Consider the following 12,283-nt stretch of genomic DNA (forward strand, 5'->3'; position numbering starts at 1 on the left):
TCTGCTAATCGGATAAATAAAAAAAAAAAAGGATATCTCATAGTGATTTATATTTGCATTTTTCTTATAATGCCTAGGGGTCAAGAATCTTCTCTTCTAAGAGTACAGCTTGTGAACCTAATCTACCATATTCATTTGCAATGTCCTAAAGGGATTTTTGTGATAAAATTTCTTTTCATCACATAGAGGATTTGCCTACAGTGTGTTTGCATAGAGTGGAAGATTAAGAAATATTTGAAGATTAATTGCCACGCCTGGACACAAGCCCACACCCCTCCGAGCCTCACCCTCACCTCCTCAGGCTACAAGGGACATCAGAAACGATAACTAGCAAATGGAATGGGACAGCAGGCGGGGTCAAAGGACGCTGAGGGTGGCTTTGCCTAAACCTCCAAGGATATTTTTACAGGCTTCTGGGGCTCTAGACTCAAGGGCCTATGAGCTCTCCTCGATCCAAAGAAAAATAGGGAATTCATAAATGGCTACAAAACGTATCATGCTGTCACCTGCCACTGGACTGAATTTTGTTTTTTAGGACTTTTTCAATCCCAAGAGCAAAATATTCTATTCTTAACAAATCAGTAATTGCACATTTAATTTTGAACGTTTCAAAAATTGCATGTATAAATTATATATAAAATATGTTTACATATAATATATTATATAATATTATATAGTAAAATATATTTTATATAGTAATATATTTATATTAATATAGTTAATATATATAATATAGTTAATATATGTAGTATCATATATAATATGTATAGTAACATACTAGTATATAGCAAAATTTAAAGGGCTGTTTATTATACCTGCTCATTTAACATAACGATGAGACATTCACTGAAACATTCATTGAAACATTCATTGGACTCTTGACCAATAATAGATACTCAAGAAAATAACAGAAGCTTCTTATTTTGAAAAATGGGTGGGACTCAGGCTGATAAGCCTTCCGTGCATTCATGAATGCTAACTGAGAAGATAGTTTGGAACATTCCAGATGTTTCTTTCTTCTCTCTCCCCCTCCCTCTCCCTCTCTTCCTCCCTTGCCCCCTTCTCCACCCTTCTCCCCCCTCCTTGGTGCTCCTGGATGGCCATCAGGGCCCTTTATTAAGCTGGCCCATTGTATGCTAAGTTATGGTGGCTCAGGACTGATCCCTTCACAAAAGGCCTTTGTTTGGCGATTCCCTCTGTACACTGGGACTCGGTGAATGATGCCCCTTCTGGGAAGGCTTCCTCAGTTGGTTATATTTGCGGAAGCAAGTATGATTTTCCATCTTGTTTTCCTTTCTTCTTCTTCTCAAGCATAATTCAGATCTCAGGAAAGCATGAGGGAGATAAGAAAATAGCTAGGAAACAAGGTATTTCTGGCTTCTAGACTATGTAAACAATTTAGGTTTTTACAACAAGTACGCGGCACCTTTTCAAACATTCTATTTCTCAGGTGTTGGGACTGTGGCGGACAGCTCTGGAGACACATGAGATGTTCTGATTTTGACCTCTTTTCCTTATCTGCTCTTCCTGTTCCCTTTTTTTCAGTAGTTGGGGGAGGGAGGGAGAGAGGATGAAACCACCTATTTCCTATTCATTATTTCCCATCTTAAAATAAAAAATGTTTTAAATGTGACAGTAGATGGTTTAAAAGCAAAATTACAGAAAAATTGTAAAATGTGTTGATTTTAGAGAGAGAGGAAGGGAGAGAGAAGCATTGCTTTGTGGTTCCACTTATGGATGCATTCACTGGTTGATTCTTGTATGTGCCCCGCTCAGGGATCAAACCCAAAACCTTGGAGTATCAGGAGGATGCTTTAACCCACTGAGCTACCTGGCCAGGGCCCAAATCACAGAAATTGTTTATTTTGCATACTCTCTATAAAGGAAACTGGTGGGACCTTTAGGGGGAAAAGGCTGCGCCACATAAAATGAGACAGCAAAGGACGAAACAGCAATAAAGGCAGCAATGGGGGGGGGGGGGTGCGTGTCCCCTTAGGATGGAGAATGCCCCTGTCCTTCCATGAAAAGCAGCCTTCTTTTCATGGGAACCAGGCCGGCCCCTGGTTATTAGGCTACAATGACTTCCCCAGATGTAGTTCTCAGGAGTGAGGATTCTCAGAGGAATAAAGAGAACCCTAGAGGCTGCTGTTTGTTTTGTTTTGTTCTTGGTTCGGCAATGTTTTGAATAGGTAATGCTGCCAAGTAGTTTGCAATCACAAAGTCTAACAAACAATGAGAAGTCCCTTAAGGACTGTCCGGCAGCCCGTTTCCCTGCTCCTTGTGACCACCAGCTCCTAACATTCGGAGATGTGCTGTGAGCCAGAAGCCAATATAAACACATCCTCCGACTCCCTCCCTCGCTACACAATGTGAAGATGCCTGATAGGCTGTTCGGCTCGCCTTCCTTGCAGGGCCCCTTGATTTGGACCATTGTTCCATCTCAATACTACAGAGCTCATCAATCTTTTCTATGGCTACATAGTGTTCCACTGTAAATGTACCTTAATCTATTTAACCGGTCCCAACTGATGGGCCTGTGGGCTCTCTTTGATCTTCTGCTATTACAAACAGCGCTCCCTTGACTAATCTTAGTTGGACATCATTTCACACATGTGTGAGTAATTCTGAAGGGCGCATCCCTCCGAGTGCAATTGGTAGATCAAAGGGTTTACTAGCCCATTTGTGGAGAGGAAGGACCCGAGGTGCCCGGGTTATTTACAAGGCTGGCTTTTCATGCCTTCGGTTTCACAGCCTCCATATTTAAATTTAAGATACCCAAGTAATACATTAACAGGTTCCCCCTGTTGATTAAACCAATAAATAAATAATCCAGAAAGATAGAGGGTAACGTGTGAAAGTCCCCCCTGAATGCCCTACCCCCAAGACCTCAACACCACGTTCTCCTCAAAAGTAACAGTGAGCAGTTAACGCGTACGATTCCAGACCTTTCTGAGCATTTATGTGTTTATTCATATATAGCTGTCCCTTGCTATCTGGGGGGGGGGGGCGGGGGGCTGGTTCCAGGACTGCTTACGGATACTGAAATCCATATATGCTCAAGTCCCCTAATTAAAGTGGCATAGTATTTGCATATAACGTATACACATTCTACTGTATACTTTAAATCATCTCTAGATTACTTGTAATACATAATACAATGTAATGCTATGTAAGTAGTTTTTATACCGTAATGTTTAGGGAATAATGACTACCAAAGAAAGTCTGTACATGTTCAGTACAGACACAACTGTCGTAGGCCTTACTACATAGTACACGGCAGCAAGAAAGTGATCTTGTTAATGCCTTAAAAAAATTTTTTTAAAGAGAGAGGAAGGGGGAGAAAGAGAGAGAGACAGAGAGACAGGGGGTCTGGGGGTCAGACCTGCAACCTTGGTATGTGCCTTTGACTGGGAACCACCCCCAGGACTATGGGACGATGCTTCAACCAACTGAGCTACTCTGGGCAGGGCAACAAGGTGATTTGTTTAGAGTAATTTCTATCTGTGGTTGGTTGAATCCACGAATCTATCTAAGGATAAGAAGGGCCAACTGTACCTATTTCTTTCTTCTATTTTTTTTTAACCTGTTTCTGTGTAGGTGTAGATAGATACATAGGTATGTAGATAGAATACACTCAGAGGTGTGTGTGTGTGTGTGTGTGTGTGTGTGTAAATGTAAACGTGTACAGTAGTGTTTGTCAGACTTTCCTGTGCCAGGGCGGCCCCTGCGGACTTTGTTAAATGCAGGTCCTGGTTCAGTGTGTCTGGGGTGGACCTGAGATCCTGTTTCTAACAAGCTCCTAGTTGATATCAATACGGCTGAGTGAGGGTGTATTTTTGTTTGGTTTTGTTTTTTACATAAATGAGATCATACCTACTTATTGTTTTGCAGCTCACTGTTTTCCAGGCCAGTCATCTGGGAGGTGACAGGCATAAGGCCGAGTATGTGGTGTGCACCTGTTGGCACTATAACCCTTTATGCAGGAAACAATCGCTTCAGCTGATTTCAGCCTGGGGAGCCTCTGAGACATTGCCAGGTTGACTGAATGAGAAGGACCTGTGGTGGTATTAGAAGCAGTTCTACTTGATGAAATTAAGTCTCAAGTGACATGAGAATTGTTTCTGTTCCGCTCATTCATTACCCTCTGGCGCTCAGCGACGGTGCCGTTTGAGAATGGGACAGACATGGAGACAGGAGAAGAAGAGAGGAGATTCTAGTTTCTTCACATAATTCACTTCACTGGCCAAAACGTTTTCCACGGGGCGTTCAATCAGCAGAGAGAAAAACAGATAGAACCAAAAAGCCCTTTCTTTCATGTACAGACTTCCCGGTCATTTCTCACCCGTGCGATTTGCATGTGGCCCGTGGGAATTCAGGATCAGCCGTTGCTCTAGTCAGTTGTGCTGGACAACAGGGACCCCTCCCTCCCCTGCTCCTCCCTCGTGCTCCCCACCCCCAAATCTCCAGACCCTATCAGGAACTCCCCCATTTGCCCCTCCTTTGCTCCCCATCAACCCTCGTAGGCGGGATGTAAGGCCTTTCCCAAGTTGGCCTCCTCTTTCTCTGCAGCCTCATAGCTGGTCCCACCTCCTTGCTCAGCATCAAGGACTTCAGTTCCTTTTACTCATCCAGCTCCCTATAAGCACATGCTGTTCCCTCTGCCTGGAATGCTCTTCCTGCCCATTTGACCCGTTATCTCATCCTACAGGTTTCAGCTCAAAGGTCCCTTCCTCAGAGGAGCCCTCTCGGACTAACCAACTCTCTCACCAGCACCCTGAACCTCCTCTTCATACCAGTTACCCCGGAGTGGGACGGTGGCTGTCTACCCATCTGGGATCACTCTGTGATTGATGTTCGTCCCCCTCCACTAGACCTTAGGTTCCCTGAGGACGGGTACCAGGTCTGCTCTTGTTCATTGCTGCATCCCAGTGCTAGCAATAGGCTTGGCATGTAACAGGCAGGCAAGTAATAATTCGGTTGTTTGAAGGAAGGGAAGAGAGGACTCACAGCACGCCGGCTACTGATATTGTTGTTGACAGGGTGGCTAAAATGGTTTGAGGACGATGCTGAAAGACAAGGGGACAGATTGGGGTAGATTGGGTTGGATGGTGGAGGGGCCAGAAAGCTCAGCTAGAACCTTTCTTTGCAGCTGGGCCAGAAGGTAGGATGGCAGGTAATGAAGTCACCCTGGGGGTCACCTAAGGTGACTGCATCTTGCCAAGGCTGGTACTTGACAGGGAGAAGGAGCAGCCCTGCCTGCATTTCAAGGCAACATCCTGAGCCCAGCGCACTCGCAAGGAAGGAAGAGTTGACCAGATGGAGTGTTGAAGAGCACCCACTCGTGTCATTCAGATCCACCCCAGGTCTGAATCTAGTCTGAGCCGGTCTTCTCTGTGGGTGACCGCTCCCAAGTTACAGACCAGCTGTGACCTCCGTGTGCAGGCAGCGGTAACCAGGCGGTATTCTGTAGGTGGGAGTGGTCGATGCGTCTGTAGCAGCACCATACGTCATTAAGCGCTCAGGGAGGGGGATGTTCCATTGTCCAAGCCAGTCCTGAGCCCCAAAGAACAACCTGGGGATGCAGAGTGAGAAATAAACCAAAGCAAGACTTGGGGAGGTCATTTAGTAACGCCGAGGTGAAGGGAGGGCAAAAACTTCTGTTTCTAACAGAACCAGTTGAGCACCAAATATGCAGCCCTAAAATGTGAGTGAAGACTTGATCATTTATCCATATATATATATATATATATATATATATAGAGAGAGAGAGAGAGAGAGAGAGAGAGAGATTGAGATTTGTTTACTCCTATACCCTCCTCAGTGCCTGGCATGGTGTGGGGATGAGGATGGATAAAGGAGGTGCCTACATTTTGTGCCCCAGGCACCCTTCCTGCCTCGCTCTGGTCCCCACCGTGGCCTGACATACGGCAGGTGCTCAATAAATAGTTTTCAGATGAATGAGTCCAGATATGTGGAAACAACCAGATCTTTGAGTTAAACTTTCTCCCAGATGTTTCGACTTCTGGTTTGAGCAGCCTCAGGCTAACTTGGTGACAGTTTCTCTGACCCTTGCCTCCCAGGAAACAGACGTTACAATCACCAAAACGTTGGTGATAATATTGCCATTTAGCCTTTCTGGAGCCCTGTGTCTCTGCCCTCTATAGTTCTTGCCAGACATTTGAAGGAGCTATTTGTTTTTAATGCCCCAAGACTGTGAAATAGGTTATGCAAGCAAGTAAGAGAAGAGAGGAAGAAAGAAAACAGCTGATTGACTGATGTTGGTGATGGTAATTTCCATGTAGAAAAGGCAATACAAGAGCCAACTTCCTCAATGTTTTAGTCCTGCTCTGACCTGCTTAGCAGCCAATTTAGTTCTACAACTGACCTTTATATCTAAAGCAAGGTTTTACTGTTTTAAAACAGGGACATGTTGCCTCTGCATTTCTGAAGCTTTTCTCCATGTCCTATTGTTTATTTAACATTTTTTTTGCATTGCATTTTTTAAAAACTTTTAAATTTACATCTCCACAGAAGATTTTTAAAAATAATTCAAAGTGGCCCTACCTGGGAGCTTAGTGGGTTAGAGCATCATCCCGATATGCCAAGGTTGTGGGCACATACAAGAATCAACCAACGAATCTATAAGTAAGTGTTTCTCTCGCTCTCTTTTCCTTCCTCTTTCTCTCTAAAAATCAATAAATAAAAATTATTTCTAAGAAAGGTTAACGTCACTAGTAAGATGCCACATCAACCATATGAAGCCCTTGGTAAGACACATGGAGAAGCACATGCCACCCCTGTAGTATTCTTGCCAAAAATGCATAACCTCTTTCCCATCATGAGAAAATATCAGATGATCTCAAATTATGGGGCATTTTACAAAATAACAGACATGTAGTCTTTAAGTGTCACAGTCATGAAAGACAAGGAAAGATGGTAGAACTGTCATAGGTGAGTATGGGGTCCTGCACTGGACCCTGGAACAGAAAGAAATATTTTTCTAGTTTAGCCAGCTTGACAACACATAGAATTCTTTAATCTAATGAAAAAAATAAGCAATCAGTATGGTGATTGCCAGAGGGAAAAGGGGTGGGACAGATAGAAGCGGATAGAGAGGGGATAAATGGTGTCAGAAGGAGGCATGACTTTGGGTGGTGAGCACACAATACAATATACAGATGATGTGTCATAAAATTGTACACTTAAAACCTATATAATTTTATTAACCAATTAGAGGCCCGGTGGCATGAAATGAGTGCATGGGTAGGGTCCCTAGGCCTGGCCAGCGATCAGGGCTGATCTGTGGGGTGACCGGCAGGGTGATCAGGGGGGCCCCCCGCTGGCACTCGCCTTGACTGGCCTGGGGCCTGCGGGCTAGGGACAGCTCCTGCTTTGAGTATCTGCCCCCTGGTGGTCATTGCACATCATAGTGACTGGTTGTTCTGCTGGTCATTCCGCCCTTCAGTCAATTTGCATATTAGGCTTTTATTATATAGGATGTCATCCCAATAAATTCAATAAATTAAAAAAAATAATGACAGTATGGTTATATGTAAGATAGTTAACATAAGAAGAGATTGATGAAAAGCATAAAGAAATATCTGTCATATTTTTAAACATTATTTGTATAAGTTAAATATGCACAAAACAATACTGTATATATATACATACATACTAGTATATATGTATATTTAAAGCTGCATAACACAAATAAAGGTAAATATATAGAAAGTAGATTGGAAGGATTCATTTTAAATACACAATGGTAGCTGTATATGACAGAGAAGGAATTCAGATTGCAGATGAAGATGAAGGGGAAAAATATAAAATAATCTTTAAAGGCCCCAATATTCTATTCCTGTGTATTGATCCTATAGATATACATACACATGTCTACAATTATGTGCACAAATACATATGTACAAAATTATACAATACTCCCCTACCCACCCACCCAGAGCATTGTTTATAATCACAAAAACCAGAAACAGCCTAAATACTTAAGTAGATTCTGACCACATTAATCTTGGTCCATCCATATGATGAAATACTGTGCAGCCATTAAAAAGAATGGTGTATTTTTAAAAAGGTGTTTGGCCTTGGCAGGTTTGGCTCAGTGGGTAGAACATCGGCCTGCGGACTAAAGGGTCCTGGGTTAGATTCTAGTCAAGGGCACATGCCCAGGTTTTGGGTTTGATCCCCAGTCAGGGGGGTGTGGGAGGCAGCTGATCAGTGATTCTCATCATTGATGTTTCTATCTCTTTCTCCTCCCTTCCTCTCTGAAATCAATTAATAAATTAAAAAAAAAAAAAGATGGTGTTTGGCCCTAGCTGGTTTGGCTCAGTGGATAGATAGCGTCAGCCTGCAGACTGAAGGGTCCTGGGTTCGATTCTAATCAAGGGCACATGCTCAATTCCCAGTAGAAGGCAGCCAATCAATGATTCTCCATCATTGATGTTTCTATCTCTCTCTTTTCCTCTCTGAAATCAATAAAAAAATATACTTTTTTAAAAAAAGAATGGTGTTTATAGGTGGAGCTGTGGAATAGACTGCAAAATACATTGTTAAATAAAAAAGCAAGAAGCAAGACTATCCATAACCAGAAAGGTAGCCGGGCCAGTGTGGCTCAGTGGTTGAGCATTGACCTATGAACCAGAAGGTCAGGGTTTGATTCCCTGTCAGAGTTATGGGCTCCATCCCCAGGGGGAGGCATGCAGGAGGCAGCCGATCGATGATTCTCTTTCATCCTTGATGTTTCTCTCTCTCTCTCCCTCTCCCTTCCTCTCTCTGAAATCATAAAAATATTTTTTTAAAAAGAAAGGTATGTGTGTGTGTAGCATGTCCATGCCCCTTGCCTGTGGATAGACCACCACTCTCAAAGGAGTCACAGGGAAACTGATCCCAGCAGGACCTGGGGGAGGGGCAGTTGGGGGCTAGGGCAGAGAGGGGGATGCTCTCTCCCTGTTACAACCCTTGGAACCTTTTAAATTCAACAACACATTCATGTATTGAGGACAAAAATAAATAGTTAATTTTAGAAAGGAGTCTTCTTGCCCAAACCAACAGGAAAGCACGAGTGGGGGCATATGATCGACTCCATGGTGGTCCTGAGGCTCGGTGACAAAAGGCAGATGCTGATATCAGGGAGCACCTTCCTTCCTTCCACAGAGAGCCCCTTCAATGCTCAGGCTCTGGGGCCCGAGCCTCTCTGCTCAGAGCCAGTCTCCTCATCGGTGCCACGGAGACAATGGGCTCCCTTCCCAGCAGCTGTGTCCTGGAGGGTGAAAGGAGATCCTCCTGGCACAAAGGAGGCCACCTCTTGTACTTTTTAGCACCTCTGTGTATTTCACATTGATGACTCCAGGAATCCGAAGCCTGGAGGTTAGGAGAAAGAAAAGGGTAGGCTTCATTCCAGAGACTTGCAAATCTGCCTGAGCTGGGCTGCCCCTGGGCTTCCCCTGCATCTCTCCACCTTCTTTACATAAAGAACTGGAGGCCCTGGGTGTCTGCAGGCTACACAAGTTGCCTAGGGCCACCGGGCCAGAGCTAGCCGGGCCATTTATTCTCCCTCTCAGCCTGTTCCTGTGTTTATACTACCCTGTTTAGTTTAATGCACATCCCAAGATTACCCCTAATACACATCCTCAGAAATGTTTATGGAAATTCTTTATAAGCAAACGGCTTTATTTCCCTTGAGTAGCTGCAGAGACAGGGCACGGGTCACTTTTTTTATTGACAGGCTTAAACACCCCGCAGTGCCCGACCCCCACCCAGGGCGGGTCTGTTACCAGCCCACCCACGCTTCCAGGGCCTGTGGTACTGCAGTGGGAGCCGGGGCTGCCCACTCCGGGTCGGGCCGGGACTCCCAGCCCTGAACCTCTTTCCAAAGCCGGCATCTCGACAGCCCGTTGTTTCCTCTGCTGGTGGTTTTGTTCAGGTGAGGGACGCGGGGAGGGAGGAGAAGGGCATATGATTTTGTATTTGTTCCCCTCCGTCTCCCCACAGACTTACTCGATGCCTGTGAAGTGCCAGGCACTTTTCTCATCTATCAGATAGAGAAATTGCATTCTGATGACACAGGCAGACGATAGGCAAACAAACAAGTACATAAGTATGAACACTCCTGAGGCTGGATAGTGCTATGAGGACAATCATATAAAATAATGCAATTAAAGTGTTGAGGGAGTAGGAGAACCAACATAATCTAGGATGAGGTCATGCTTGAGCAGAAACCCCAGTGAAGTGGGGAGAAAGCCAAAGTTCTGGGAAGGGCATTCCAGAAGAGGGAACAGCAAGTGCGAAGGCCCTGAGGCTGGCTCTGCTGGTTACATTGGAGGAAGAGGCAGAAGGCCCACCTGGCCGAGATGTCGTGATCGAGGGGCTGAGTGGTAGGAGGTAATGCTGGAGAAGCAGGCAGAGACCAGCTCAAGGTGGTCTGGGAAGCCAGAGCAAGGACTTATAGATTTTGTTCTAATTTCAATGGAAAACCTTTAGGTGCTCTAAGCAGGGAAAGACATGATGGGATCTATGTTTTTAAAAGATCCCTTATATAATGTTGATAGGAATGTAAATTGGTCCAACTACTATGGAAAACCATATGGAGTTTCCTAGATGTCTATACCCTCCAGCAATTCAGCTTCTGGCTATTTACCCCAAAGGCTATGAAAACAATATTTTTTTTTGGTTTCTTCTTTTTTTTATTTTTTTTTATTTTTATTTTTTCACCTTGTCCATTTCCTAGCTTTATTCACAAACAGTGTCCCTGAGAAGCTGGGCAAAGGGCCTGGGGGTCAGCAGGCTGGGGGTGGCTGCCCAGGCTCCTCTGGTCCTACCCCCTCAGGGAGGGAGCGGCAGATCACGGAGATGCGTCGGCCTCGGGGAACCCGAAGTTTCCCAAAAAAGGACTCTTCATCCCGAAAGATCTCATGGGAGAAGTCATAACGGGCAGAGTCTCTAAGGATGTACAGTGAGCATGGCTCCAGCAAGAGTTCTAGCCACTCCCCAGGCTCCTGGGTGTGTACCAGCCGCATGACACTGGTAGACAGCAGGGACAGGCCAGCGATGGTGGTTCTGCAGAACTTGATGCTGTCAACGTGTGGCTTGATGTAGCCCCGAGGTTCCAGGTCCAGCACGTGCACTGAGGACAGCAGGGTCTGGCCTGGGCCAAAGGCGGCTGCCTGAACACGCTGCAGGATGGCCCGGCTTGCCTCTGACCAGCGAGACTTTTCTGTCTCTCGGAAGCCATGGATGGCCGCGTCCCAGTGGTCGAACTCGTAGCGGCAGCGGCGTAGCTCCGGTTCCAGCTCGCGCGTCAGCGTCTCTTCCTCCACCCCGCTCAGGAAGCCGGGCCACACCACAGCCGCATCCTGCAGGCGCCTCAGCACTGCGGGGCCAGAGCCCCGCACCCAGCCAAGCCCGGGCATCGTCCGCAGCGCCAGCCACCCGCTCCCGGCCATAGCCTCGGAGCCCGGGAGCGGGACCGCCGGGTCGTTTTTTGGTTTCTTCTTTTTTTAAAATTAAATCTTTATTGTTCAGATTATTACATTGGTTCCTCTTTTTTCCCACCATAACTCCCCTCCACTCAGTTCCCACCCCACCCTCCGCCCTCACTCCCCACCCACTGTCCTCATCCATAGGTGCACGATTATTGTCCAATCTCTTCCCGCATCTCCCACACCCATTCCCACCCCCCCCCCCCCGCAAGAATAGTCAGTCCATTCCCTATGTCCCCGATTCTATTATAATCACCAGTTCATACTGTTCATCAGATTATTTATTCACTTGATTTTTAGATTCACTTGTTGATAGATGTGCATTTGTTGTTATATAATTTGTATCTTTACCTTTTTCTTCTTCCTCTTCTTAAAGGATACCCTTCAGCATTTCATATGATACTGGTTTGGTGGTGATGAACTCCTTTAGCTTTTTCTTATCTGTGAAGCTCTTTATCTGACCTTCAATTCTGAATGATAGCTTAGCTGGATAAAGTAATCTTGGGTGTAGGATTCTTGGGATTCAGCACTTTTGAAATTTCTTGCCGATCCCCTCTCGGGCTGGCAAGTGTCTGGTGAGAAAATAAGCTGAGAATCTTATGGGTACTCCCTTGTAAGGAAATGAATGTCGTTCTCTCTGCCTCTTTTAGGAATCTCTCTTTTGTCTCTTGCTCTTGGCATATAATGATGAAGTGACCTGGTGGGGAGCCACATTTGAATCCCTTTAGATTGGATATTTGCGCTTGCCGCACTTGAAAGCTAATTTCTTCTCCAGAAGAGGAAGTTTCTGG

At 45.3% G+C, this 12,283-nt stretch overlaps 1 protein-coding gene across 1 annotated transcript; it reads right to left on the minus strand.

Annotated features, from left to right (window-relative positions):
- Positions 1-10,726: 10,726 nt before the first annotated feature.
- LOC102441541 (alpha-ketoglutarate-dependent dioxygenase alkB homolog 7, mitochondrial) lies at positions 10,727-11,483 on the minus strand. The gene has a single exon (XM_006097962.2). The coding sequence runs from the start codon at positions 11,454-11,456 to the stop codon at positions 10,791-10,793; it is 666 nt and encodes a 221-aa protein (XP_006098024.1). The 5' UTR covers positions 11,457-11,483; the 3' UTR covers positions 10,727-10,790.
- Positions 11,484-12,283: the final 800 nt, after the last annotated feature.

This window comes from Myotis lucifugus, unplaced genomic scaffold, assembly GCF_000147115.1.
Source record: "Myotis lucifugus unplaced genomic scaffold, Myoluc2.0 scaffold_215, whole genome shotgun sequence".
NCBI classification, from domain to species: Eukaryota; Metazoa; Chordata; class Mammalia; order Chiroptera; family Vespertilionidae; genus Myotis; species Myotis lucifugus.

Excerpts from the sequence above, each read along its gene's own strand:
- LOC102441541 (XM_006097962.2), bottom strand. The coding sequence starts at position 11,456 with ATGGCCGGGAGCGGGTGGCTGGCGCTGCGGACGATGCCCGGGCTTGGC.